General features: G+C 44.4%; 1 protein-coding gene across 2 annotated transcripts in view; it reads right to left on the bottom strand.

Annotated features, from left to right (window-relative positions):
• GALNT7 (polypeptide N-acetylgalactosaminyltransferase 7) overlaps window positions 1-27,319 on the bottom strand; it is a 270,914-nt gene that overhangs the window by 10,575 nt on the left and 233,020 nt on the right. For both annotated transcript variants that reach the window (XM_040333340.1, XM_040333330.1), the window contains exons 8-10: window positions 19,384-19,506; window positions 5,514-5,732; window positions 1,307-1,405 (exon numbers count right to left, since the gene is read on the bottom strand). In XM_040333340.1, coding sequence (XP_040189274.1) covers window positions 1,307-1,405; window positions 5,514-5,732; window positions 19,384-19,506 — 441 coding nt within the window. The remainder of the gene's footprint in view (window positions 1-1,306; window positions 1,406-5,513; window positions 5,733-19,383; window positions 19,507-27,319) is intronic.

Genomic DNA, 27,319 nt, shown 5'->3' with positions numbered 1-27,319 from the left:
AAGCCCTGGACGCCCAAGTCCACCAAGCATACCCAGAAGCCTTCTTCACAATAAAGGAGCACCCACACCCCTCCCAGTTATGGGATGTCTGTTGGCCTTTGCGCCACTCTGGACCCAAGACATCCCGAGTCTCTGAATTTTTAGGTTCCTATAAAAAACCTATTCATAGTCCAAAACCTAACTAATACTAGTAACTCAGATTCTCTTTATAACAAAATTCCCGCTGGAATCAATGAAATCTGTCATTGCTTCTCTAAGACCAAGGAAATTTGAAATCAGTGGGCACAAGCCGCTTGTCTACGCATCCCCATCCTCCCTTCACATCAACAATTTCTGTGTTTTGCTGTGGGAGACCAACACTTAAAATGTTTCACTATCATTTGGGCTATCCTCTGCATCCCGAATGTTCACAAAAATGCTTGTCCTGCTTCTGGCTTTTCTGGAACCTGATCCATTTAAGTCACAGGTTACCTTGATGACCACTTACTGGAGGACTCCTCAGCCACAACCCTGTCTGCCAATGTCCAGAAGATGATTCAGTTCCCTTAAACTTTTAGCTGGATAATCGACTTTCCAAAGTCTGCTCCGCAGCCCTCATACCAATTGGTGTACCTTGTCAAATTCTGGACACAGCCCAAAGCAGAATTTTCCTCCTTTAGGAGAAAGTTGCTTCCTTAAGGTCACAGATACAAACCCTCAGCTCAAAATAGCACCCCTCAGTTTCCTTCTCCATGAGGGTTCAGGGCTTAGTAGTAGTTTCCTTCTAGGTAGTTCCCTTTTGCCAGTTTCACTCCAGACGTCTTCAATCCAACACACTCACAACATAGGAAAAGCATTCTATTTTTATATTTTGTAAGCAATGGCAAACTCTGTACAGTGATTCATCTGGTGGTTTGTGAATTATTCAACAATATTCCTCTAATCCAGTCTGCTAAAATTATCAATCCTGGAGAATAAAGTTGCCCCTCTCCAGTTTGGATTCCATTTCAAGACTTCTTCAGCTCATCACAAATATGCCTTTGTTTTGTTTACTGGTGTCACACTTGTTTATGGGAAGCAAGCTTTCTGAATTCCTTTCAGATCCCTTCCTGTTGTTGGAATGAGCCATGATTGTACCGACCCCAAAGTAACAAAGTATTTGAATAGCCCTTAAATGTGTTCACCTATGCCAGTTTATCTGTCATTTAACATTTCTAGGACTATTTCAACATATATTATGACCTAATAATCAGGAATGCAATTTACTGCTGCAGGAATAATGATTGCTATTGGTAGCCATACATGTATGGGCATAAATTTAGCTCACCTGGTTTCCACCCATTCTGTGACAGGCTCCAATTTCCACAATTCCTCCATTAGTGTGGCCCATGCTGTCTATGCAGTAGTTGGTGTCCAAACCCCGTACCTTAAAAAATATATACCTACATTAATTATCAAGTCATCATCACACTTAGAAAAATAATAGATCTAATCTTATGCGGATAACAGTTTACACTGTATATGTAAAGTTAAGTTTGCTTATTTACATAGATTTTTTTTGTTAGACTTAAATGAACAAAAAGCTACTGTATAATAAATTACACAGGATGTATATAGTGCCAACAATTGACGTAGCTCTTTAAAAAAATAAAGGAATACAGTACATTTACAATACAATTACAGACAAGAGGGTAAGGCGGGCCCTGCTCGAAAGAGCCTACATATTTATTTTGGTCATATATGATTTTGTAGATTGTTACGCTAATACAGATATATTCTATTATCAGCATAAACGTACCTGTTCATGGTAACAAAGAAATTCTGAAACCCTCAAGTTCTGGGTCATGTGGCTTAGAGCCGGTTCACACTTCCGCGGCACGACTTCGGGGGCGACTCTGCAAGTCGTCCTGAAGACGACTTCAGAGGCGACCTGCAAAACGTCTTCTGTATAGAAGTCAATGCAGGTCGCCCCGAGCCGCCCCCGAAGTCGCGCAAGAACCTTTTTCTAAGTCGGAGCGACTTGCGACGCTCCTATTAGAACAGTTCCATTGCATTGAATGGGACGCGACTCGTCAGGCGGCTCAGCCGCCTGACGAGTCGCCCCAGTGTGAACCGGCTCTTAATCCTGGCACAGCAATGCACAGTGCAAAGTTGCTGCAGGTCAAGGTCACAGGACACCGATACAAAATACTGCAGTGTATCATTGCTAGAATGGGCAGACCCTCTTATGCTGACTTATATCCCCTATTCTTTACTAATACATCCGTAACTGTTTTGGTAGGCCTAAAATTCATTTACGTAATTGCCAATTGGAACAGCCAAAGGGATTACTTTTTTTCTGGCTTTAAATATGCAATAGTGACAAAGATAAAGGGTTTTTAAATGAATATGACTGAAGTTAACATAAGTTGTTCAGTTAAATTGAAAAACAAAATTGTGAATCGCTCCTATAGAAATATGTGTGTCTTGCAATTATACACAGTAGCACTCACAAGGATAAACAAGGATATGTTAAAATAACACAAGCCTGTTGCAGTCTGATTTTGATAAAGATCAAGAGGGCCTCTGCTTTTGTCTCCAGTACAACTACACGTCCCAGCATTCCTCCATACGTTAGGACATGCCAGTGCTCAGAGTTCCACAGCAGCTTAGCCAAAACTGCTTTAGAAAAAAACATTATATAAAATGTTGCCGCAGAAATGCTCCACTAGAGGTCAGAGCTGGAAAGGTCTGTAGCAGGGATAGTAACGGTCGCAACTGGTTTTGAATCTACAGTAAATACTGGAACTCCCTAACTCAATGTGTCCAGCTATCTCCTGCTCTGGCTGCCTATAGGCGATCCCTGAACTCATCTCTTCAGGGAAGCCTATCTCATCTCCAACTAAGGCAGGCCATACACAGTTCAAATCTCAGCCAATTTAGCAGGAACCGGCCAAGATTTGAACCACGTATGGGCAGGCTGAATGTACCCAGGTAATCAATTGTATCAACTTGGGTACATCAAGCCTGTTGAGTTTTACCTGTGACTATCGCTAGAAGCTTCTATAACCACCAACAATAATCACCGTCTCCGCCCGGCCAGGGTGGCTTTCCCCGATGGGAGAAGGCAATGGCCTGGCAGGAGAGATTCTCGCATCAACACTGTCTGTGTTGATTGGGGAATCAAGCCAAATTATTTCTTGCAACACGTGGGTGCAGAAAAGAAATTTGCTCCGTGTATGGCCTAATTGAACATCACTTCCATCAGCTCATCCCCCACAGTTAATACCTTCTATACCACTTGCTGCACCTAAATAGGATTGTAAGCTCTTATGAGCAGGGCCCTCTTAACCCTCTTGTATTCTATTGTATTGTAATGCCGTGTACACATGATCGTAAATTCCGACAAGAAAAGTTCGATGTGAGCTTTTGGTCAGAAATTCCGACCATGTGTAAGCTCCATCTGACTTTTTCTGTCGGAATTTGAGAGCTGGTTCTCAATTTTTCCGACAAGAAAAGTTCTTGTTGGAAATTCTGATCGTCTGTATGCAATTCCGACGCGCAAAAAAAAAACATGCATGCTCGGAATCAATTAGATGCATGCTCGGAATAATTGAACTTTAATTTTTCTCGGCTCGTTGTAGTGTTGTATGTCACCGCGTTCTTGACGGTCAGAATTTTGCAACACAAACTTACAACACAAGTTTGAGCCAAAATAATAATAATGGCACATTATGTAGAATGGTCTGCTGAGAGTGAGTGAGTGAGTGAGTAACTTGTATAGTGCAGCAAATGCGAACTTAATCGCCTCAAGGCGAGAACCACCAAATAACATTGTATCAACAAAAATGTGACAGAAGAGAGGGTTCCATCCTCACTTCCACATGTAGACAATGACTTGGGAATGTGTCAGGTGTAACGTGCCTACTGCCCTTAAAGTATAAATAAAAAACTTTGTTTTAGGTTGTGGATGGAGTGGAGAGGGTTTAGAATGCTTGTCGGTTTTTATTGCTGTCTGTGCCCCCATTAAGGAGAATCACGCTCTCTATTATTCCTTTTTACCATTATCATTGAAAGCGAAAGTAAAAGAAAATCCCAAATTTTGGGTTGTTCTCAGAAAAGTAAGAGAGGGGAAATCTTCCAATGGGGACATTAGTTCTGGTGACCTGGGGGTCCCCAATGGATTGCCTGTATTTGTAGAGATTTATTTTCACTTCCTTTTTGCCTATGGGACAGGAAGTGAAAGAAAATCTAATGGGACACAGATGGCAAAAAAAAATAAAAAATCAGAGGGGTTTTAACACTCCCTTGCTCATATATATATATATATATATATATATATATATATATATATATATATATATATATATATACACACAGTATATAAATAAATATTTTTTTTTATATACATTTTTTTTATTTAAAAAAAAAAAGTTCTCACACCTCTATAGAAAATATCTTTTATGTATTTTTTTGCATAGCCTTTTGCTTTACATTTCCTGCCAGTATTGGCAAAAAAAATAAAAAGATAGTCGGTAGTCTTCTTCCATGGAGCAGACGTCAGCTCAGTGTCCATTATATCTCCTTATTTATAGAGACCTGTCCTGATACTCTAATATATTTACTGATCCAACAATCTTACTTGAACATCTTCAACAAAAGGCCCCTTTCACACTTGTGCAACTTGTCCCACAATTTGGGACTGCAAAGTAGCATGACAAGTCGTTCCTCATGATTTCCAATGACAACCATTCATATTCGTACGACTTCAAGTTGTGCCGACTTCAACGTAGTCTCTGCTCTACTTTGGTCTGACTTTGATGCTAGTTCAGGCTCAAGTCTCCTTGAAATCGCAGCAAAATCGCTTGTCGTTGTAGTGTGAAAGTGGTATAAAGCAGTTTATGCTAACTAGTGTCAATTGAAAAATGTACATTTAGCTAGCAAAACCAATCTTCTTGGTCTACACTACACTCCATCCCCCCAAAACAGCGTGTTCTTTTAAGACACCAACCAAAAGTTAGGTCAAATGTGAAGGGCAGTATACTTACGAACAAATATAAAATACATTTCCTGCAGCTGCCTTGCCCAAACAAGTTATGATATAAATGCTCGTTCGCCACTAAAATATACAATATAATTATATCACTTTTAGGTGGGAAGAAGACACATAATAGAAGTGAAAAAACAAAATGGTCTAGTTTTACAACTCAGATGATATTTTGTGGCTTGTGCAGACATACCATGGGCCCGCCCGAGGGGTAAAGGTATTTTTTACATTAAAGACTACAAAAATAAATGACTAGATCTCCCATACACAGAACATTATGTGAAGCTTATAATCACTCACATGGGTTGGACTTGATGGACTTGTGTCTTTTTTCAGCCTCACCTACTATGATTCACACATGCAAGGAAATATTAATCTGTACACAGAGGGGACATCTTGATGTTATGGCTGATATGATGTCATTACTTATCCATTAGGACCCTTAGTTTATAAAATATCCAATGTTTTTAGCAGTAATCTTCACAGCACTAGATGAACTTGGACTCACCTCTCCCCATTCTAAATTTTTCGGTGGTAGAGGATAGTGTTCAGGAATGTCATATGCTATTTCCTCCATAAACCATTTGAAACTTTTGCAGTTGTGGTCTTCTCTGAATTTCCTCAGTTCACTGATGTCTCCATAGGCCAGGGCTTTTGTTTCTGGACGACTGGCATAAAAGTAATCCTTGTATTCATCCCACCAGACTTCCACAACTCTGACATAGTTCTGTAATAGAAGAGACAACATTTTCAGCAATCTGCATTTGTTCCATTTGTAATGCCAACATAAGGCCACACAATTGGACTGGTCAGTTGTAGTACCATTTAGCACCTACAGCACATGTAGGGTCTTGGATGTTCTACACAAATAAGGTCATTTGTCATAGCCAAGACACATAGGGGGGGGGGGGGGTACAGCCAGCCCTCTCATATTGGAAAGCCAAGGAGACACACATAACTTCTAGGCTAGCTTTGGGTGTAAAAACAGGTACCAGGTGCAGACCTCGGCTCACCACCCGTCCAAAATGAATAAGAAACAAAATGGCGGCACACTGGAAATCCAAACTTCTTGATTGTAATCTTTATTGTAAAAAGTTGCCAGACAGCTACAGGGATTGCAGTTGACCCGTTTAGCGTGTAGCTTGCTTGTTTACAACATGGAAAGTTTGGATTTCCAGTTTGCCACCATTTTGTGTTTTACTCTCGTATTGGGCCTAGGTCCCATCGGGTCATAAGAGGTTGTGAGTCCTATACAGTGTAAACCATACACTGCAGTGTGGGCGGGGCTCACTCTACCCCCCCCCCCCCTCAAGATGTTAAACGTTCCCATGGGCATGCATGCAAAGGACAGCTCCAAGATTTTACACACTGTCCCATAGTCTCCCAAATAATTAGCACTTTGCTGTAAACTGTAATATCTTTCCTGCCTTGGTGGCTGGCAGAAGAGACAGAAGATAATGGGATGTGTATACACTATGTCCCTTAGGCTGCTCTGCCTCAGACGTGCCCCTTGTTGTGGAGAGCGTCTTCAGGTACCTTTCTTGCTGCTATAATTAGTCTGCATTATTTCTATCCGGGAGTCCCTTCGTTACTAGTCAGAAAGTTCATTGCTGCAAAGCTGATCCCGCGTACACACGATCAGTTCAACTGATGAGAATGGTCTGATGGACCGTTTTCATCTGTCAAAACCGTTCATGTGTGGGCGCCATCGGTTAAAAAAAGGGCAACTTCTTTTAAATTTAACCGATGGATTCCTAACCGATAGGACAAAACCGATCGTTAGTAGGCACAACCATCGGGTTAAAAATCCAGGCATGCTCAGAATCAAGTCGACGCATGCTTGGAAGCATTGAACTTAGTTTTTTTCAGCACGTCTTTTTATTTACGTCACCGCGTTCTGACACGATCGTTTTTTTGAACCGATGGTGTGTAGGCGCGACGGACGATCAGTCAGCTTCATCGGTTAACCGATGAAAACGGTCCATCAGTCCATTCTCATCGGATGCACTGATCGTGTCTATGCGGCATGAGGGGTCCAACGTGGTAAATAAATGGCATTCTTTTTGTCCTGGCATTAGAAAGGAAAATGTATTTCATGCCAACATATTCAATTTACAGCAACTTACTCTGCAATCCATTTATGTCACCCTAATATTACATTTTTATTGCGGTTATAATCCTGCAAATTAAATCAATACTCGATTGCATGTTTCATTGCTTTAATTGGGTTGCACAGTTTAATATGCATTTACACAGCTGTTTTTGCCATTACTATGTGAACATTTGGTAAATCTTGTGGATTTGTGCAGCAATAGCACAACAGATTTATTTGTTTAGTGTAGCACTTGGGTGATGGCTCTACAGTAACATAAACGGGGGAATGCAGGGAAAGCAGTTCTGGCACATCCAGCACTGACTGTTTATAATGGCAAGGGGTGCTGGGGTGTGCTGCAGGGTCTATTGATACTGACTGCTGGGGGATCTATTCTAGCTGGAGGGGATCTATTTTTTTCAGGAAGGGGGGTCTACTGTTGCCTGTGAGGAACCTATTGTTGCTGGGGGGGGGGGGCAGTTATTCCTGGGAGAGATCTACAGTTGAAGGGGGGGATCTACTGTTGCTGGCTGCTGGAGAGTCTATTGATGCTGGCTGTGGGGAGATCTGTTGTGGCTCCTAGCCTCCGATTGGTTGATCAGTGTTTGCCTTCTGTGACCCCCTTAAAGTTTGAGCAAGTCTCTGAATGTATTGGGCTCTACTCCTGTTCTTCCGTGATTCACCTCCTGTTCGAGCAGATGTATGCACTGACATTTAGGTAATGCTAACTGTCCAACCACCCCTGACAGATATCCACACTTACACTGACCACAATAAATTGTTTAGCATATCACAGATAAGTCAAACACAATTATGGAAGCAAAACACAGATGAATTGCCTGACACTTTGTTGATCCATGGAGTCGAACATCTATGGATGGGGGCCCTTTCATTAGGTTTGTATGGAGCCCCCATGATTTCTGATGGCGGTCCTGGTCACATTTGAACTCTCCATTCTCTGTCAATTTCCAGTAAAGATCTGAATCCAGCAGGTGGAAGCAGGGAACTCAGACAGCTGTTACATCACTCATACTTTTATACACAAGTCTCAGATTGCCCATAGTGTGCAATGGGAGATTTTTTATTAAGGAGAAGATGCTGCAATACTGAAATGAACTACAACAAATGCTGAAACTAAAGCAGCTGCAGCTTTCCCTAATGGACTTTGCCTTGGTTCATTAGTCAGGCATTATAATTAGCAGCGCTGCTTTTAAGCCATTACAAAGCGCACAGTTTGCATGTAAAGTGTTGTCCCTTTCCCTTATAGAGTGTTAAGACAATGGCACTCATGGGATTTCTATTGGCTTTTTTTTTTTTAAATGGCTATGGCCAAGTGACAAGAGAGCCTTCATAGTTACCATCTCCTGTAGAAAAATAAATGACTTGTGGCCACACTGTATTCTAAGGCAGGCCATACATTAAGCCAGGGTTTGACAAATTACCGGCCGGCCCACGCCGGCCGATAATGGAGGCCGTGGCCTTCTGGAGTCCTCAGCTTCCTTCTGTGAAGGCCGCAGACCCGCGTCCTCAATTAGCGGCCAGCCCGCGCCGGCCAGTAATTGAGGCCGCAGCTTTGCGGCCTTTTGCTAGCCTCAGCTTCCTTCTGTGAAGGCTGCAAAGCCGCTGCCTCAATTACCGGCGGGCGCGCCGTGATCGACCCCCGCGCTGGCCGGTAATTAAGGCCACGGCTTTGTGGCATTCTGCAGCCCTAAGCTTCCCAGGGCGCCAGGTCACAATTTCTTGTCGCAATTGCAACCTGGCGCCCGGATTTTGTCGAGGCCTGCATTAAGCAATTATGCTGGAAATCCCTCTCGCTGCGGTATTGTATTCTATCAGCGGAAGGTTTCCCAGTCATCAGAATACAATAATCCCTTCTGGGGCCTATAGCCCCCGGCAGTGATCAAGTAAAAAAAAAAAAAAACAGGCTGGTTGTACTGAAGTTGATCAACAGTTTGACTTCAATACAACCAGCCTACCCATAGATGAATCGTGAATCGAAATTTAGCTGGCTCCTGCTGAACCGGTCAAATTTCGATCCATCTATGGCTGGCTTAATTGAGTCATGTGACTGAAAACCGGAAGCCAACAGAACTTGTCTGTGGCAGCAATAAAAACCTTTTTTGGTAGAATGACTTTTCCAGATTATGTAATTTATTTAAAGTGACCCTGTCAGTTGCTTTAAAAAAATTTAAGGGCCGGGTCCCTGCAATAGATAAACTGTATACTTTCCTACAGCCTGTGTCTCCTACTAGTGTTGCATTCCCATGCTGCAGCCTCTATCAAACTCTTCAGAATTCAATACTTTTGGGAGTGTCAGATGTCCGTGTCCCCCATCATGTGCTGTGGGTCTTTCATCCAATACCTTTGTCACTACAGGACTCGGCATTGATGAAGGGTTTGGAGGATGGAACCATGGTGCACAGTGGGGAACACAGAAATCGGACACAAGAACGACTTGGCCCGGATTCACAAAGCACTTACGCCGACGTATCTCCAGATACGCCGCGTAAGTGCAAATATGCGCCGTCGTATCTGTGCGCCGTGCCCACAAACTGAGATACGCCTAAAAATAGACTTCATCCGACCGACGTAACTTGCCTACGCCGGCGTATCGTGGGCGCATATTTACGCTGGACGCATGTGGCGCTCCCATTGATTTCCTATTCAAATATGAAAATTAGGGAGATACATCGATTCACGAACGTACTTGCGCCCGGCGCAAAATATATGTGGTTTGCGTAAGTCGTACGTCCGGCGTAAAGTTATTCCCCATATATGAGGCGCAACCCATGCAAAGGTATGGACCAGGGAACACAAGCCGTTGTATCTTTTGTCGTTTACGTTGTACGTAAATATGACTAGGCATATGTTACGTTCACGTCGTAGGCAGTGATCAGGTGTATCTTAGGGAGTAGTTCCGACATGATTTTGAGCATGCGCACTGGGATGCGTCCACGTGACAGCGCATTTGCAGTTGGCGATTCGTATCTGTCTGGCACTCGGCCCATCATTTGCATGGGGTCACACCTCATTAGCATGGCTCACGCCCACTTCCACTTACGACGACTTACGCCTAAGAAACACAGCGCAGATTTGGTGGCAAGTGCTTTGTGAATTCGGTGCTTGCCTCTCTGCGCTGCGTCGGCGTAGCGTAAAGAAGATACGATACGGCGGGAATAAATATGCGTCGATGTATGTGAATCCGGGCCCATGTGTACAATCAGCTAGCCCATACATGGATGGAAATTTGGCCAGTCCCTGCTGAACCAGCCGAGCTTCAATCCACGGCTTTAATTAGCTCCACTTTCGTAAAATGCGAACTGTCCATATTTTATTTTGAATTTGGCACATTCATTACGCCACAATCTAAAAGCGCTGTGTGGTGACCGGGGAGGGTGAGCCCCACGGCCACACACATGCGCTTGATGGTTAGCTACTTGGTTCTTGGGGCTAGGAGCCCAGGGTCAGGTGGTATTAACCCTTAGTGAGGGCCAGATGGTATTAACCCTCTCTGTCACGTGACGCCACTGTAGTCTTGGTATACCCCGGGAAACTACAGCTCCGGGGGCCTCCGTATCCCCGCTAGTTAGGATGGTAATAACACAGTCCACAACAGGGGTTAAGACAACGAAGGCTTTACTGGCATGAAGGCAGGTGTCAAAATCTTCACAGCGTTTAAACAGAGTGTCAAAATGTTCTGCAGGCAGTCTCTGGATCACACGGCTGATAATGCTTGAGCTTAGCTGATCATATATATACTCGGCTGCAAAAGCCGGATTAGTAATTCAGGGCCTATGCTTAACTAGGCTGAAAAATAGATACACTTACTGAAGTGTCTGTAGACTTGAGGCTTTTCGCCGGAATAACGGATTGATCCGATAAATGAGCTGAAGTACTGGTTCTGTAATGTTTAGGGATACTCCACTCTTTGTTGTATTTTCTCCTGAACTGGAGACTTCTGGCCTGCACTGCTTCTCTTCTGACTGTGTTGTACTCTGCTCTGCCAGGAACTGTGTGTAGTCTAGACTGGCTTAAACAGGAAGTACAATCCCTTATAAGGGCCTGATGAGACTAAAGCCTATTGGTTGAGAGCTGTGGATCATAGAGACTGACCTGTGGTATAACACAACACAATAAGGTCTTGTCTAGCATTTAGTCCTCCCGACTCTAATACACTCTGACTGAACATGAGATGGTAATACACTCCTTAAAGCTATACACACACCTAATAAACGTATTATCAACCATAACAGTATAAATCACATCATAACTAGCTGAGTCCCTGCAGGGGAGACCCCACAAGCCGAGGGCCTCAATCTGACAGGGCCTACAGCAAATACCTGTACTGGGACACCACAGCTGCATGGAAGAACTACCTGATTTTAGCGCACTAGCCACAGATTCTTCATGAATTTGGGTAACACACCAACCAGATGGATTAACACCAGAAAAGTGGCGCAGTAGCTTTATTGAATTCTCCCCGTAGAGTCATAAAACTCCAGGATGATACAAAAGGAGTGTGGTCGGAATTCCTAACCTTTCCTCTCTCTTGCTCATGTCTGTGTCCCTGTTAGGGCCCTTTCAGACGTGCGGACCGCATGTCCGCTTTTTCATCCATCCGTTTGCGGATGAAAAAGGGACATACATTGGTCCCTATGTGATTGCGGGTGTCAGCGGATAAACATCCGCTGACACCCGTAATCACCCGCCTCCACAAAGATCCGATTTTGCAGACGGAAGAATGTCCTATTTTTTCTTCCGTCTGCGGATAGGATGAACACGGACACGTTCCGTGTTCATCCTATCCCCCCATAGGGGAGAGCGGAGAAAAGACAGGGCGGTCCCTGCCCCGCCCTGTCACCCGCCGGCTCAGCGGGGATCAACGGAGCGATCCCCGCTGAGCTTACGGACACACGGAGGCGGATCATTACTGATCTGCCCCGTGTGAAAGGGATCTCTTATCAATTGCTATTGTGACCGGAAGTAAAGGGAAATCTCTTTACTAGGGACACAGATGACAATAAAAAGTAATAACACCTTTTATTTAGCATAAAATAAACCATTTGGGCTATATGTATTATATGTTTATACTCCGTCACTATGAGCTTTGTTTTCTGTATTCTGCGAAAAACCTGGTTGATCATTGCCACCTTCTGGTCATGTCGCCAGGGATTTTACAGCTGTGGTGGCATCTCTGCACATGCTCAGTTTTCAATGAGTTTCTATGCTGAGCATTTCCTCTCTATCACATCTGAGCAGCCCATGTGACTTATAGTCACACATGCACAGTGGTAAATGACAACCCACTCCCTCCCTCCATCTCCATGCCCACTAACCAGCTCAATACAACGGGGGTGGGATATTACATGTAGATTAATGGGGGGCTTCACCTCCCTCTTATTCTAAGGCGCCGTACACACGACCGAGAAACTCGACGGGCAAAACACATCGTTTTGCTCGTCGAGTTGCTTGTGAAGCCACCGAGGATCTCGGCGAGCCAAGTTTCCCCATTGACTAACGAGGAAATAGAGAACATGTTCTCCATTTGGCTCGACAAGTTCCTCGTCGGTTTCCTCGGCCAAAAGTGTACACACGACCGGTTTCCTTGGCAGCTCCGAACGAGTTTCTGGCTGAATTCTGCCGAGAAACTCGGTCGTGTGTACGGGGCCTAAGACACAGGCTGGAGGGGAGTAACACAGCCTATGACTGGGAGATATCCACCCAAAACTGTTATTGCCACAAAAAAAGAAAGATTGGATTTAAAATATATATTTGTATGACAATTTAAAACAGTTCATTGATATCATTTATTTTTACTCTGAATTCTTAAGGCAGTTTTTTTTTGAACATGTGACCAGCAGCAGAGGACTCAAAGCCCCTCCTGCGTATGTTTCCCTGCAGACAGGGTGGGAAATAGCTGGGTCATGCGACAGCTGTATATCGATTAGGAAAAAGGTACTTGTTTATTAAAATAATTCCAGCGTCCGTATTCATATACAGAAATAGAAGGAAGGGACAATGTAAATTATACAGTGTGTGTTTAGCATCACTTTAATTCCAAATTACTCAATAAACATGATAGGCTGGTTTCTGGGCCAGCCCACAAAATGGATGTTCTCAAACAGTAAAACTGTTTTGTTTAAATAACATGTACAAAGCTTGTTAAGAGAAGTCACACTGAGCTCATAAATGAAGGGAAGACATGTGACATAAATTGGACATTTTGGATAGAATGTAAGAGGTTTGAAGTTTCTTTGAATATTTGAAGCAGTATAAGCAAGCATCAAGCACAATTACCTGTGTTCTATTCTCACTGGAACGACAAGTTATGGCAGGAGAACCGTCTCTGGCTCAGGCTTTTATAGGAAATACATGTGGATTAAAAGAGATGCTCAATTATCCTGCCACAACCTGTCATGCCTCTGAAAACCATTTAAACTTTGCTAAACAAACACAAAGTAGAAGCTGCACAATCCAGTAAACACAAGGACACAAATCCAACCAGGGGCTGAGGAAGAGAGCAGAACAGGCACAGATCTTTCATGTATTCGTATTGATACGTTTCTTTATCACATACCAAACCTCACAGAATGGTATCAAGTGGTATGACTATTGCCAATTCTGTTCACTTTAGAATAAAACACCGACTATGGACTCCAGGGGTCAGCAACCTTTTTCCAGATTCAATGTATGTGAGTGCAAGGAGGGCCGCATTCACATGCTAATAAATGAATATAATAATCTGGACCCCTTTACATTACACAGCCCCCCCTGCACATCACAGCCCCCCCCCTGCATATTACACAGTCCCCCGCACATCACACAGCCCCCTGCACATCACACGCCCCCCCCTGCACATCACAGAACCCCCCTGCATATTACACAGTCCCCCGCACATCACACAGCCCCCCTGCACATCACAGAACCCCCCCTGCATATTACACAGTCCCCCTGCACACCACACAGCCCCCACCCCGCACATCACACGCCCCCCCGCACATCACAGGACCCCCCTGCATATTACACAGTCCCCTGCACATCACACGGCCTCTCCTGCACATCACACAGCCCCCCCTGCACACCACACAGCCCCCACCCTACACATCACACCCCCCCGCACATCACACGCCCCCCCCGCACATCACATAGCCCCTCCTGCACACCACAGAACCCCCCTGCACATCACACACCCCCCCTCACATCACACGGCCTCCCCCCGCACATCACACGGCCTCCCCCCGCACATCACACGGCCTCCCCCCGCACATCACACCCCCCCGCACATCACGCGGCCTCCCCCCCCGCACATCACACGGCCTCCCCCCGCACATCAAACGGCCCCTCCTGCACATCACACCGCCCCTCCTGCGCATCACACGGCCTCCCCCTGCACGTCACACGGCCTCCCCCCGCACATCACACAGCCCCTCCTGCACATCACACACCCCCCCCCCCGCACATCACACGGCCTCCCCCCGCACATCACACGGCCTCCCCCCGCACATCACGCGGCCCCTCCTGCACACCACAGAACCCCCCTGCACATCACACCCCCCCCGCACATCACACGGCCTCCCCCTGCACGTCACACGGCCTCCCCCCGCACATCACACAGCCCCTCCTGCACATCACACACCCCCCCCCCGCACATCACACGGCCTCCCCCCGCACATCACACGGCCTCCCCCCGCACATCACACGGCCTCCCCCCGCACATCACGCGGCCCCTCCTGCACACCACAGAACCCCCCTGCACATCACACCCCCCCCGCACATCACACGGCCTCCCCCCGCACATCACATGCCCCCCCGCATATTACACAGCCCCGCCTGCACACCACACAGCCCCTCCTGCACACCACAGAACCCCCCTGCACATCACCCCCCCGCACATCACATGGCCTCCCCCCGCATATTACACAGCCCCCAGCCTGCACATCACACGGCCTCCCCCCGCACATCACACGCCCCCCCTGCACATCACACAGCCCATCCTGCACACCTCAGAACCCCCCTGCACATCACACCCCCCCGCACATCACACGGCCTCCCCCCGCACATCACACAGCCCCTCCTGCACACCACAGAACCCCCCCTGCACATCACACACCCCCCCCCGCACATCACAAGCCCCCCCGCATATTACACAGCCCCACGCACATCACACAGCCCCTCCTGCACACCACAGAACACCCCTGCACATCACACGGCCCCCCCCACACATCACAGAACCCCCCTGCATATTACACAGCCCCCCCGCAGGTAAAGGACCAGGCCCCTTTTTGCGATTCGGCACTGCGTCGCTTTAACGGACAATTGCGCGGTCGTGCGAAATGGCTCCCAAACAAAATTGGCGTCCTTTTTTCCCCACAAATAGAGCTTTCTTTTGGTGTTATTTGATTACCTCCGCGGTTTTTATTTTTTGCGCTATAATCAAAAATAGAGAGCAAAAAATGCAATATTTTTTACTTTTTTCTATAATGAATATCCCCCAAAAATATATAAAAAACTTTTTTTTCCCTCAGTTTAGGCTGATACGTATTCTTCTACATATTTTTGTTAAAAAATAAAATAAAAAAAATCGCAATAAGCGTTTATCGATTGGATTGCGCTAAATTTATAGCGTTTACAAAATAGGGGATAGTTTTATTGCATTTTTATAATTTTTTTTTTTTTACTACTAATGGCGGCGATCAGCGATTTTTTTCTTGACTGCGACATTATGGCGGACACATCGAACAATTTTGACACATTTTTGGGACCATTGTCTTTTTCACAGCAAAAAATGCTATAAAAATGCATTGCTTACTGTGAAAATGACAATTGCAGTTTTAGAGTTAACCACTAGGGGGCGCTGAATGGGTTAAGTGTGACCTCATATGTGTTTCTAACTGTAGGGGGCGGGGCTTGACGTGTGACGTCATTGATCGCCTTTCCCTATATCAGGGAACAGACAATCAATGACAGCGCCACAGTGAAGAACGGGGTAGGTGTGTTTACACACAGCTCTCCCTGTTCTTCAGCTCCAGGGACCGATCGCGGGACTCCGGCGGGATCGGGTCCGCGGGTCCTGCGCGTGCCCGCGACCCACGGCTGGGCATTTAACAATCACGTACAGGTACGTGATTGTGCCCAGCCGTGCCATTCTGCCGACGTATATCGGCGTTAGGCGGTCCTTAACCACTTAAGCCCCGGACCATATTGCTGGTCAAAGACCAGAGCACTTTTTGCGAGTCGGCACTGCGTCGCTTTAACTGCCAATTGCGCGGTCGTGGCTCCCAAACAAAATTGATGTCCTTTTTTCCCCCACAAATAGAGCTTTCTTTTGGTGGTATTTGATCACCTCTGCGGTTTTTAGTTTTTGCGCTATAAACAAAAATAGAGCGACAATTTTGAAAAAAAATTATATTTTTTACTTTTTACCATAATAAATATCCCCCAAAAATATATAAAAACTATTTTTTTCCTCAGTTTAGGCCGATATTTTTATTTTGTAAAAAAAATATCGCAATAAGCGGTTATTGATTGGTTTGCGCAAAAGTTATAGCGTTTACAAAATAGGGGGTAGTTTTATGGCATTTTTATTAATATGTTGTTTTTTTTACTAGTAATGGCGGCGATCAGCGTTTTTTTTTTGGTACTGCGACATTATGGCGGACACTTCGGACACATTTTTGGGACCATTGGCATTTTTATAGAGATCAGTGCTATAAAAATGCATTGATTACTATAAAAATGCCACTGGCAGGGAAGGGGTTAACACTAGGGGGCGAGGAAGGGGTTAAGTATGTTCCCTGGGTGTGTTCTAACTGAAGGGGGGGGTGGACTCACTAGGGGAAATGCAAAAAAGGAAGAGATCGCGCTAAATATGTGATATGTGAACATAAAGTGACATAAAGTTCAATGAATAATAAGTCCCGCCACAAAGGCAAATAAATAAATTCTCCCAGGTGATAAACTCAATCCACTAGGAAAAGTGCTGGACAGAAAGATCCTCCACCAACGATATAAAAGCCTCTTACCAAATAAAATTGATCTCCGGTTTAAGAGAGATCAAACAGCGCATAAGAGGCATGAATGGATATCCCATAGACAGCAATGGACAGCAACCTATCTATGGGATATCCATTCATGCCTCTTATGCGCTGTTTGATCTCTCTTAAACCGGAGATCAATTTTATTTGGTAAGAGGCTTTTATATCGTTGGTGGAGGATCTTTCTGTCCAGCACTTTTCCTAGTGGATTGAGTTTATCACCTGGGAGAATTTATTTATTTGCCTTTGTGGCGGGACTTATTATTCATTGAACTTTATGTCACTTTATGTTCACATATCACATATTTAGCGCGATCTCTTCCTTTTTTGCATATATGATAGTGTGGTATAACACTTTTTGATCGCAGCTTTACTTTTTTTCACTGTAACAAGCGCAATATTTTTTTCTTACATATTGATCACTAGGGGAAATGACTGATCGCTGTTCATACATTGTATGAACAGACGGTCAGGCATTTCTCCCCTGACAGGACCGGGAGCTGTGTGCTTACACACACAGCTCCCGGTTCTCGCTCTGTAACGAGCGACTGCCGGGCACACGCGCGGAAGTCAGGAGCGACGTAGAGTTACAGGCTCTCGCGCAGGAGAGCCGACCTGGTCGGCATGTAGTTAAGTGATTAAACACAGATCCTGTGCTGATTGCCACTTTAAGCAAGCTGCTAGCAGGCTTCAAGAAGTTCTGCCACTTTGTTTAAAGTGGCAATCCGCACTCCAATTAGAATCTGTGTTCAACATTTACCAACTGGAGCCCAATGGTACTTTAAAAGCTTTAACAAAGCTTGCTGAAAAGCTCTGCAAATTCTTTTTCAAAGCTTGCTGTTCACACTGCTCATATACAAGCTGAAGCTGTGTGAAAGAGGCCGAAGTTACTCCTGCATAGTGTATTGATGCGACTTCTCATGGGATTTAGACTCCTTGGTGTTCCCAGGACTTGGGAGAAGGCCCATTCACATCATTGGTGCCTACAGGAGGAGGAATGCAGCTGGGGTGTAACAGGAGTAACTTTTTTCTTTTAATGTTATACGTCTTTAATTTGGCATTTCTTGACTGCAGCAGGCATGCTTATATTATTCAATACATGCATGTTAATATTAAACTTTTTTTTTTTTTTAGTCCAGACCTTCTTTTGTGACATTAGATTTGTATGCCTTTTTAATTTTATAAAGAAAACTGAGCAAAATACAATACCAATTTTTTTACACCCCCCTTAAGGTGAGCATCCCCAACCCTACCACCAGGTATTTATCTGGTAAGCCAGACCAAAAACTAACTCTAGCCCCATGTGCTCTACTTTACCCCAGTACTGGCCTCATAAAAGGGCTTTTTGGGTGACATTTTAACAAGGTGGTTAAAAACAAACTTAAAAAAAAAAAAAAAAAAAAATAGACAGAATAGGTATCAATATTATTACCACCTTCCTGTAGAACAGAACTACCTTTATGGTGTCCCCATATATCTATCAGAAAACATAAGGAAAGATGTGATTTCTTGTTCCCGTGATCACTCCCTATCTGCAGTGACTTTAATTGGTTAAACGAAAGCCCAGCCACCATGAAGCAATGCGGGTGCTGTGTAAGATGTGCCATTTGTAGGCATAATATAACAGAAGGAGTGCCCACAGACACATGCTAATAACTGGTTGTATGTAATGATTTCATTCAAAAAAAATATCCTGCGATTTAAAGAGGAACTGCAGTCTGCTCACATAATTTGTAATAAAAAGATCTTTGCCATTCTGAAGCTTCCCTCCAACCAATTTGCATATTATTTTATATATACTGTGATTCTGTATTTGCCAAATATGCTGCAGAAATTTCCCTCCACTGAGTCTGGCTGCAACCATTTTAACTGTGGGCAGCTGAAGCTGCTGCCTGTTCACTTCCTGGATTGACACACACACAGAGGCACACCTCCAGCTCTGCAGCTTTTTTTGGCCATCTTATGACTCATCTCCCCTGATTTCCTGGCAAACTCTCATGAGAGTGAGAGAGAGTGCTGTACATGATGTCATAAGCCTAGGCTAATGACCAGACAAGAAACAGGAAGTGGGCTGTATAAGGTATTTACTGGCAGATTTTTTTTTTTTTTTACTATCCAAAGTTAAAACAACAAGGGCAGAAGATTTAATAGATGGAAAGTTGAAACAATTACTGAAGGTCAGCTTTAAAGTAGAAATGTGTGTTTTAATATAATTTAAACTTTTGCTGTATAAGGATAAAAAAAAAACGAACCTTCAGTGTTGGCGATGATCCCACGTAGACAGGAGGAGGGTTTCCTTGCCACCCGTGTAAGCGATAAATGTGCCCCACACGTGAACAAGGTGTGAATAACAACTTTCCTCCACACTGCCAGATCTAAATGCAAAATTTACAGGTTTAGAAGATCATTCCGGGACAACATACAAAATATATAATGTTCTAGATGTAATGTGCATTAAAGTGGAACATTAGTCAGAAAATTAAGTCTTGCTAGATCACTTCAGGCTGGCCCCTTTTGCAGGTAAAGCTATATAAAACATAAAAACAAGTGCCTATACGGTCTAAAATCCAGTAATACACCATCTCGACCTTTTCTGCACATGCTCAGTTGCTCTCTATTTTTAGGCCGATCTGCTGCCAGTCTAAAGATTTACTACTGTTCAGGGGCTCTGAGCGTTAGCAACATGGCAGCTTCCAGCAAGAACAGACAGGAGCAATGCTGGAAGCAATTTACAGCACACACTGATTTTGGTAGCATATCTATTAATGTGTGTACCTTGCTAAAGAACATTATTTTTATCAAGTTGTTATGGAGAAAATTCTGCTTTAAGCACTTTGCATCTTGTCCTCGGTTACACCTGATGGCCCTGCACCCCTGACATATATTTGTTGAGGTATCGAATGACCTGTATGGTTGATACAATCATACACAGACTCAATCAGTGCATGTTTAAACAAGCACTTCTATTATTCTTGGGGAGTTACAGCATCAGCCATTGTTGACTAGTCCTAATGAACCTTACAAAACCCAATCAGTAGATAGCCCTGCCGTCACCCCTTCTCCCAACATTCTTCAATTGAAAAAGCAAAGAACTGGATGGAAAATTGGAGGAATAGTGCCCTGCATTCAATCAGATGCAAGCGCTGTCCGAGAATTCGGAATTCTGCTATACACAGTGCAAATTTTTTTCCTGCATCCCCACCGGGAGAATCCAGTCATTAGCAGCTGCTACCAATAATCGCAAGAGCATCCGGCAGCCGGATTGTACCCAAGTTGATCGATCGATGAACTTAGTACAGTCAGACTACACATTGGCAATTGGAACCATGTATGGCCAGCCTAAGTTAATTCATCTGCACTTCACTGCTTACACCACCAACTGTTGTTCTGATCTGATCATACATTGAGCAAACAGGATGGAAAATCCAACTGCAATATTATGACATCCTCCTCCGTATGTATTTTTTTTATTTATTTATTCTCTACAAGAGCCAGAAGTGCTAAACATCTAAGCAGTCCTACTGGGACTATACATATGACCCTTGGGTCAGCCCCTGAATAGCCAAATTTAAGAGGGTGTTCTGTCGAGAAGTGCCCGCCCATCGAATAGTGCCCCGGACAAACTGCGCATGTGCCGTACGTCATAGCACAACGGCTGATTTGCCATTCAGCTGGGCTGACATAAACAAGACGCATGCGCACATTGCAGGAGGTATCTCTTGATGGGAGATACCATTTCAAAGGCACAATTTAAACCTATAAAAACAGCAGGGGGAAACCGTAGTTCTCAGATTGTGCATCACTGCTGCTGAAAGGCGGCTAGTGGCAAGGCACAAGGTGAGCGATACAGTCTCCCCCCGCTGTTTGTATAAGTATTAATTGTGCTTGTGAAATGGTATCTCCCATCGAGAGATACCCCCTACAATGTGCGTTTGCACCCTGGTCACGTCACTCCAGCTGAGCAGCAACTCATCTGGACTGCGGGTCCGTCCTGTGCATGCGCGGACACTATTCGATGGGGGGGGGGCACTTTGACAGAACATCTGTCATACAAGGATAAAAATGTGTCTGATTCAGCAGGGGCTGGATGAATTTTGATATATGTATGGGCAGGAAAATGTTTTCTCGATCAGCGCCGCTGGCTATAGCCGCTGATGCTGGTCAGTGTATTCTGAAGGGGAAGGAGGTCTCCCCACTGTCAGAGTACAATAGCGCAGAGGGAGCGATCCCCCCCCCCCCCATCTATACTGAATAAAGTCATTTTCTTTTGTTCAAACCACTGGTTAAGCAAATATATGAGGTAAATAAATTATGTGCAGATTGGCAAAATGTATAAAAAAAAAAGAGACCCTAATCTTATTCATAAATCATTTCCACAAACCTACAGTCTTGCAGCAAAGATCAGCATTATTTTGTCTTACTCTTTCCTGTGCCACTCAGATATATACAGCTCCATAGAAATAAGTGAAATGTGATGGATTGCAATCATTTCCCGGAGACAGGTCTACACTTCTATCCAGGGGACCCCATTGATCCTACAGGGAAGGTGTAGATTACAAGTCCCGATTTTCACCTGCCATTAGAATAAACTGAAAAGCACCCACTACAGATCTCCCAGCCCTTCTAGTGTGCTGATGGAAAACAGACAATAGAACAGCTTGTTGTTATTTGCATACAGGAAAGGTTGCTCTTGTTAATTGCCAGTTTCTTGATTGTTCTCTTTTTTCTCAACCAACACAAATGCAAATAATTAATTGTGGTTTAAAACAAGACCGACTATTGTAGACTCCTTCAAGTGATTGGAACTCAAATTCCTAGTGGGAAAACATAATGAACACAAACATTGCTAAGCACAAATGGAAACGTCATCTGCACAGCCAGCATGCATCTTCCTTCCTCCTCGTGGTGTGAGATTTGTCACCGATCCCCAGAACAAGGCTGGCTACATAAACATAGGCCACAAAAGGTGCCCATAGACCTTGGATGATAGACTCCTTGATCTGACCAGGGAGGAGATGATCCACTTTCTATTGTCTATGGGGCACCAGCACACCTTCGGCCAAGGCTTGATGGAGGAACAGAAAATCATTGTGCACCATTATAACTTTCTAGACACTGGCCCATATTCTCTGTAAATGTCCGCGGGCGGAGCGTAAGGCATTTACACTCCGCCGCCCCAAACTACAGGAGCAAGTGCTGTATTCCCCAAACACTTGCTCCGTAGTTTGGGGCGGCGGAGTGTAAATGGGCCACGCGTATCTTCAAGGGGGCGGCTTCTATTCAAATTAAGCGCGCCCCCGATTCTAAGTAACTGCGCATGCGCCGGGCTTAAAAAAGCCCAGTGCGCATGCTCCAGTTCTCGGCGGAAAACGTCAATGACGCCGACGTGTGCGTCATTGACGTAAAGTCGTATTCAAGAACGACTTAGGGAAACGACGTAGCCGACGGAAAAACACGACGCGGACCCGACGCTATCCGTAACATGGCCTACGTGGGACATGCGGAAACTTACTCCTCATATAGCAGGAGTAAGTTTCCGCTTACGCAAACGACGTTAGCGACGGGTACGCGACGCAAAATCGTTCAGGAATCGGCTTGGCAGGCTCATTTGCATAAACAAATGAGACCTTCACGTAAATGCCATCTAGCGGTGGGCGGCGTAATTACATTTAAGATCCGACAGTGTAAGTGACTTACACATGGCGGATCTTAAGTGTATCTATGCGAAAATGATTCTAAGAATCAGTCGCATAGATACACGGGCCAAAAAAAGAGAGATACTCCATCGTAACTTCTCTCAGAATATGGCCCACTGGCATTCTAACAACCAATGATATTATCAGTTAATAAGGAGGATGTCTGTTGCCTCCACAGAATCATTGTGTCCTCCTGTGCCTCTCTCCCTCAGCACTGACTTCAGCTGACTGATGGAGAGAAATTGAGGGAGAAGAGAAACATAGGAATACTAGTCAGTACCGGTGTGCAAAATGTATTTGCTTTGGAAGAATAAATCGCCTCTATTGTTGGGTGTCCTACATGTGGATGTTGTAACAAACTATTAAAATAGATTTGTACATTTTAGAATGGGTTCCTCGAGACTTCCCATAATTTTATAGGGTGCCTTGGGATGGTCTATCATTTTAAAGGGTGCCTTGAGATTTTCCAAATTTTTAAAGGGTGCCTTGAGATTTTCCATCATTTTAACCACTTGCTTACTGGGCACATATACCCCCCTCCTGCCCAGGTGAAATTTCAGCTTTCGGCACTGCGTCGCTTTAACTAACAATTGCGCGGTCGTGCGACGTGGCTCCCAAACCAAATTGACGTCCTTTTTTTCCCCACAAGTAGAGCTTTCTTTTGGTGGCATTTGATCGCCTGTGCGGTTTTTATTTTTTGCGCTATAAACAAAAAAGAGCGACAATTTTGAAAAAAATACAATATTTTTTACTTGTTGCTATAATAAATATCCCAATTGAAAAAAAAAAAAAAACACACATTTTTTTTTTCTCAGTTTAGGCCGATACGTATTCTTCTACATATTTTTGGTAAAAAAAAAAAATCGCAATAAGCGACTGGTTTGCACAAAAGTTATAGCGCCTACAAAATAGGGGACAGAATTATTATTATTTTTTTTTTTTTTTTACTAGAAATGGCGGCGATCTGCGATTTTTATTGGGACTGCAACGTTATGGAGGACACATCGGACACTTTTGACACATTTTTGGTGCCATTCACATTTATACTGCGATCAGTGCTATAAATATGCACTAATTACAGTATAAATGTGAATGGCATTGAAGGGGTTAACACTAGGGGGTGAGGAAGGGGTTAAATGTATTCCCTGCTTTGTGTTCTAACTGTAGGTGGAGGGGGGGTGACTGGGGGAGGTGACCGGGAGGTGACAAGGGACACAGATCGGTCTCCTCTCCAGAGACAGGACGCTGTCTCTGTGTAAAACGGCAATGAGAGATGATCTCTTATGTTTACATATGAGATCATCTCTCATTGGCCGCACAGATTGCATCGCAAACGACCACTCTGATTGGCCGTTCGTGGCGAACTGTAATTGGCTGTGTCCAAGGGACACGGCCAACACAGAGTTTCCCCGCTGCGCGCTCTGGAGCGCGCGCGGAGAACGCCCTAAAGGGGCGGACGTCAATTGACGTCCAGTTGGATTTTCAGGTCCGCGCTGTAGCCGTCATTCGGCTATAGTGCGGGTCTGAAGAAGTTAAAGGGTGCCTTGAGATTTTCCATCATTTTAAAGGGTGCCTTGAGCTTTTCCATCATTTTAAAGGGAGCCTCGACTGAAAAAAGGTTGAGAAACACTGTGCTAGATATACATTTACTGGAGGTGTCTGTAGCATGTCCTGACCCATGGTTAATGGCCTGCAGATACTGGTAAAAAAGGAATTTTCGCGCCAAAGGTTAATTCTTGAGTTGATTTGTGGTGTGAAAAAACTAACTAAACTAAGTGTATTTACTTTTTAAGCTGCTCCCCTGGAAAATGGAGTGTATACCTCCTATTTAGTGAATAATTGAGTGATAGGGGGCGCTGTGAAAGGTATAGGTCACTGAAAGTAACTCGTGACTAAAAAGTGGTGGGTAGAACATATGTTTGCTGGTTCCCAAACAGATATAAGGCAAAAACAATAAGTGAATTCAATAAAAATAATACAAATTTGGTGAAAATAGATACTATTAATAAAGTACATAGTTGACAGGTGCACAATCACTATGCAAACAAAAACTATGGCCCGGATTCAGAAACAACTTACGCCGACGTATCTATTGTTACGCCGCATAAGTCCACGGATGCGCCATCGTATCTATGCGCCTTATTCAGCAAACAAGATACGCCTGAATTTTGGCTTAATACGACCGACGTAAGTCTCCTACGCCATCGTATCTTGGGCGCAAATTTTACGCTGGCCGCTAGGGGCGCTTCCATTGATTTACGCGTCGAATATGTAAATGACCTAGATACGCCGATTCACGAACGTACTTGCGCCCGTCGCAGTAAGCTATGCCGTTTACGTAAGGCGTGTACGTCCGGCGTAAAGTTATTCCACATAAAGCAGGGGGTAAGTCATGTTAGGGTATGGACGACGGAACAGCCGCCGTATTTTACATCGTTTACACAAGTCGTACGTGAATGGGGCTGGGCGTAGGTTACGTTCACGTCGTAGGCATTGAGCCGTCGTATCTTAGGGAGTATATGCGACGTGATTCTGAGCATGCGCGCGCATGCGCCGTTCGTTCGGCCCTTCATTTACATGGGGTCACGCTTCATTTTAATACAGCATGCCCAATACCAGCCTACTTTGAATTAGGCGGGCTTACGCCGGCCCATTTACGATACGCTGCCGTAACTTAGGGAGCAAGTGCTTTGTGAATACTGGCCTTGCCTCTCTATGTTACGTCGGCGTAGCGCATATGAGATGTGCTACGCCCGCACAAAGATACGCCGCTGTACGTGAATTTGGGCCTATGTCTTCAAAAGAAAAGTGATAACTTTAGCCGTGATTAAACAACTTAAAGAAGTAGTAGATATAATGTCACAGTTCTAATGCCGCGTACAGACGGTCGTTTTTTGTGATGAAACAAAACGACGTTTTAAATCATGAAATAAAATGACGTTTTTGAAACATCATTTTCAAAAACGATGTTGCCTACACACCATCGTTTTTTCACAATGCTCTAGCAAAGCGAGGTTACGTTTCACCACTTTTTTCCATTGAAGCTCGCTTCATAACTAGCTTCTGGGCATGCGCGGGTTTAAAAACGTCGTTTGAAACGTCGTTTTTTGGTACACACGGTCAATTTCTGTGAAAAAAAAAACGACGTTTTGAAAAACGACACAAAAAATTTGAGCATGTTCGAATTTTTTTTTGGTCGTTTTTTTGAAGACATAAAACAACGTTTTGCCCACACACGATCATTTTAAATGACGTTTTTTAAAACATCGTTTTTTTTCATCACAAAAAACGACCGTCTGTACGCAGCATAATACTTTACTTCTAATACAGAGTGCCACTGTGAATGTTCCAAGGTAATGTAGAAAAAATCTTCTCATTCAGTATGTGCCTCTGAGTGCTCCTTCACCATAGAAAATGATCAACCAGCAAACATATGTTATACCCATCACTTTTTAGTCACGAGTGACTTTCAGTGACCTATACCTTTCACAGCGCCCCCTATCACTCAATTAATGGCCTGCAGATGCCTAAAGATAGTTAGATTGCGCCAACATGTCCAACCAACCTTTAATGGCTACGGCAGACATAAAAGCAGCAAGCTATGACTGGTTCAAAGGTAATCTGGCTACCGTTACTGACCTCTTCTCTTGGAAATGCTCGTTGCCTGACTGTCAGACGGATCCACTGACTTCAATAACTTGGGTCCCCAAACCAGAATATGCATTATAACCTTTTAGGGAACCACCACCGTTTGTCCCTATGCTGTCTCTTACCTCTTGGATCCCAGCCATGCCAACATCACCAGCTTGGCTGCTCATACTTGAACGTGGTTGTTTTCCATTATGAGTATGGGGGGTTATCCTCAAAAGAGATACTCCGACTTAACTGCTGTTCAGTCTGTGTGTAACTTTGGAAACGATCCTCAAAAGGCTTTTTCCAAAGTTACACAGAAGATCCGGCATGTGTAATTGAATTACACTGCCTAATTTTAGGATGCAGTACCGCATCCGCCGCTGGGGGCATTTCGAGTCGAAATGCCGTTGCTAGTATGCAAATTAGCACTTAAGGCGATCCACAAAGCTTTCTAGCTTCCTTTTTGCGCCGTAAGTGTTATTTTGCAAGTGTAAAATTAGGGCTCGTTTTACAAAGTGTAAAGTTAGTAACACCTTGTAAAGGCCCATTCCAGCGACGGCATTTGGTATGCTTTCCCGAGGGAGAACTCCACGTCAATTTGTAAACAACAAAACCGGCATGGGTTCCCCCCCACGTGGGTACCTACCGGAGCATGATGGGACGGTGATGCCTATATAAATGTGATGCAAGGCGCGCTTCCATCATTACAGCGACAACAGGCGACGAGGCAACATCGGAAGAACAGAAGACCAGAAGAGAAGATGACGTCACAGAAGACCGCGCCGGCTGCCTGTTTGAAATCGAGCTAACACACAAACATAGCAGGCAGCCAGCGCTGAAGAAGAAGGCACCGGAGAGC

The sequence above is a fragment of the Rana temporaria genome, chromosome 1, assembly GCF_905171775.1.
Source record: "Rana temporaria chromosome 1, aRanTem1.1, whole genome shotgun sequence".
Classification (NCBI taxonomy): Eukaryota; Metazoa; Chordata; class Amphibia; order Anura; family Ranidae; genus Rana; species Rana temporaria.
This window is presented reverse-complemented; position numbering and strand designations above follow the sequence as displayed.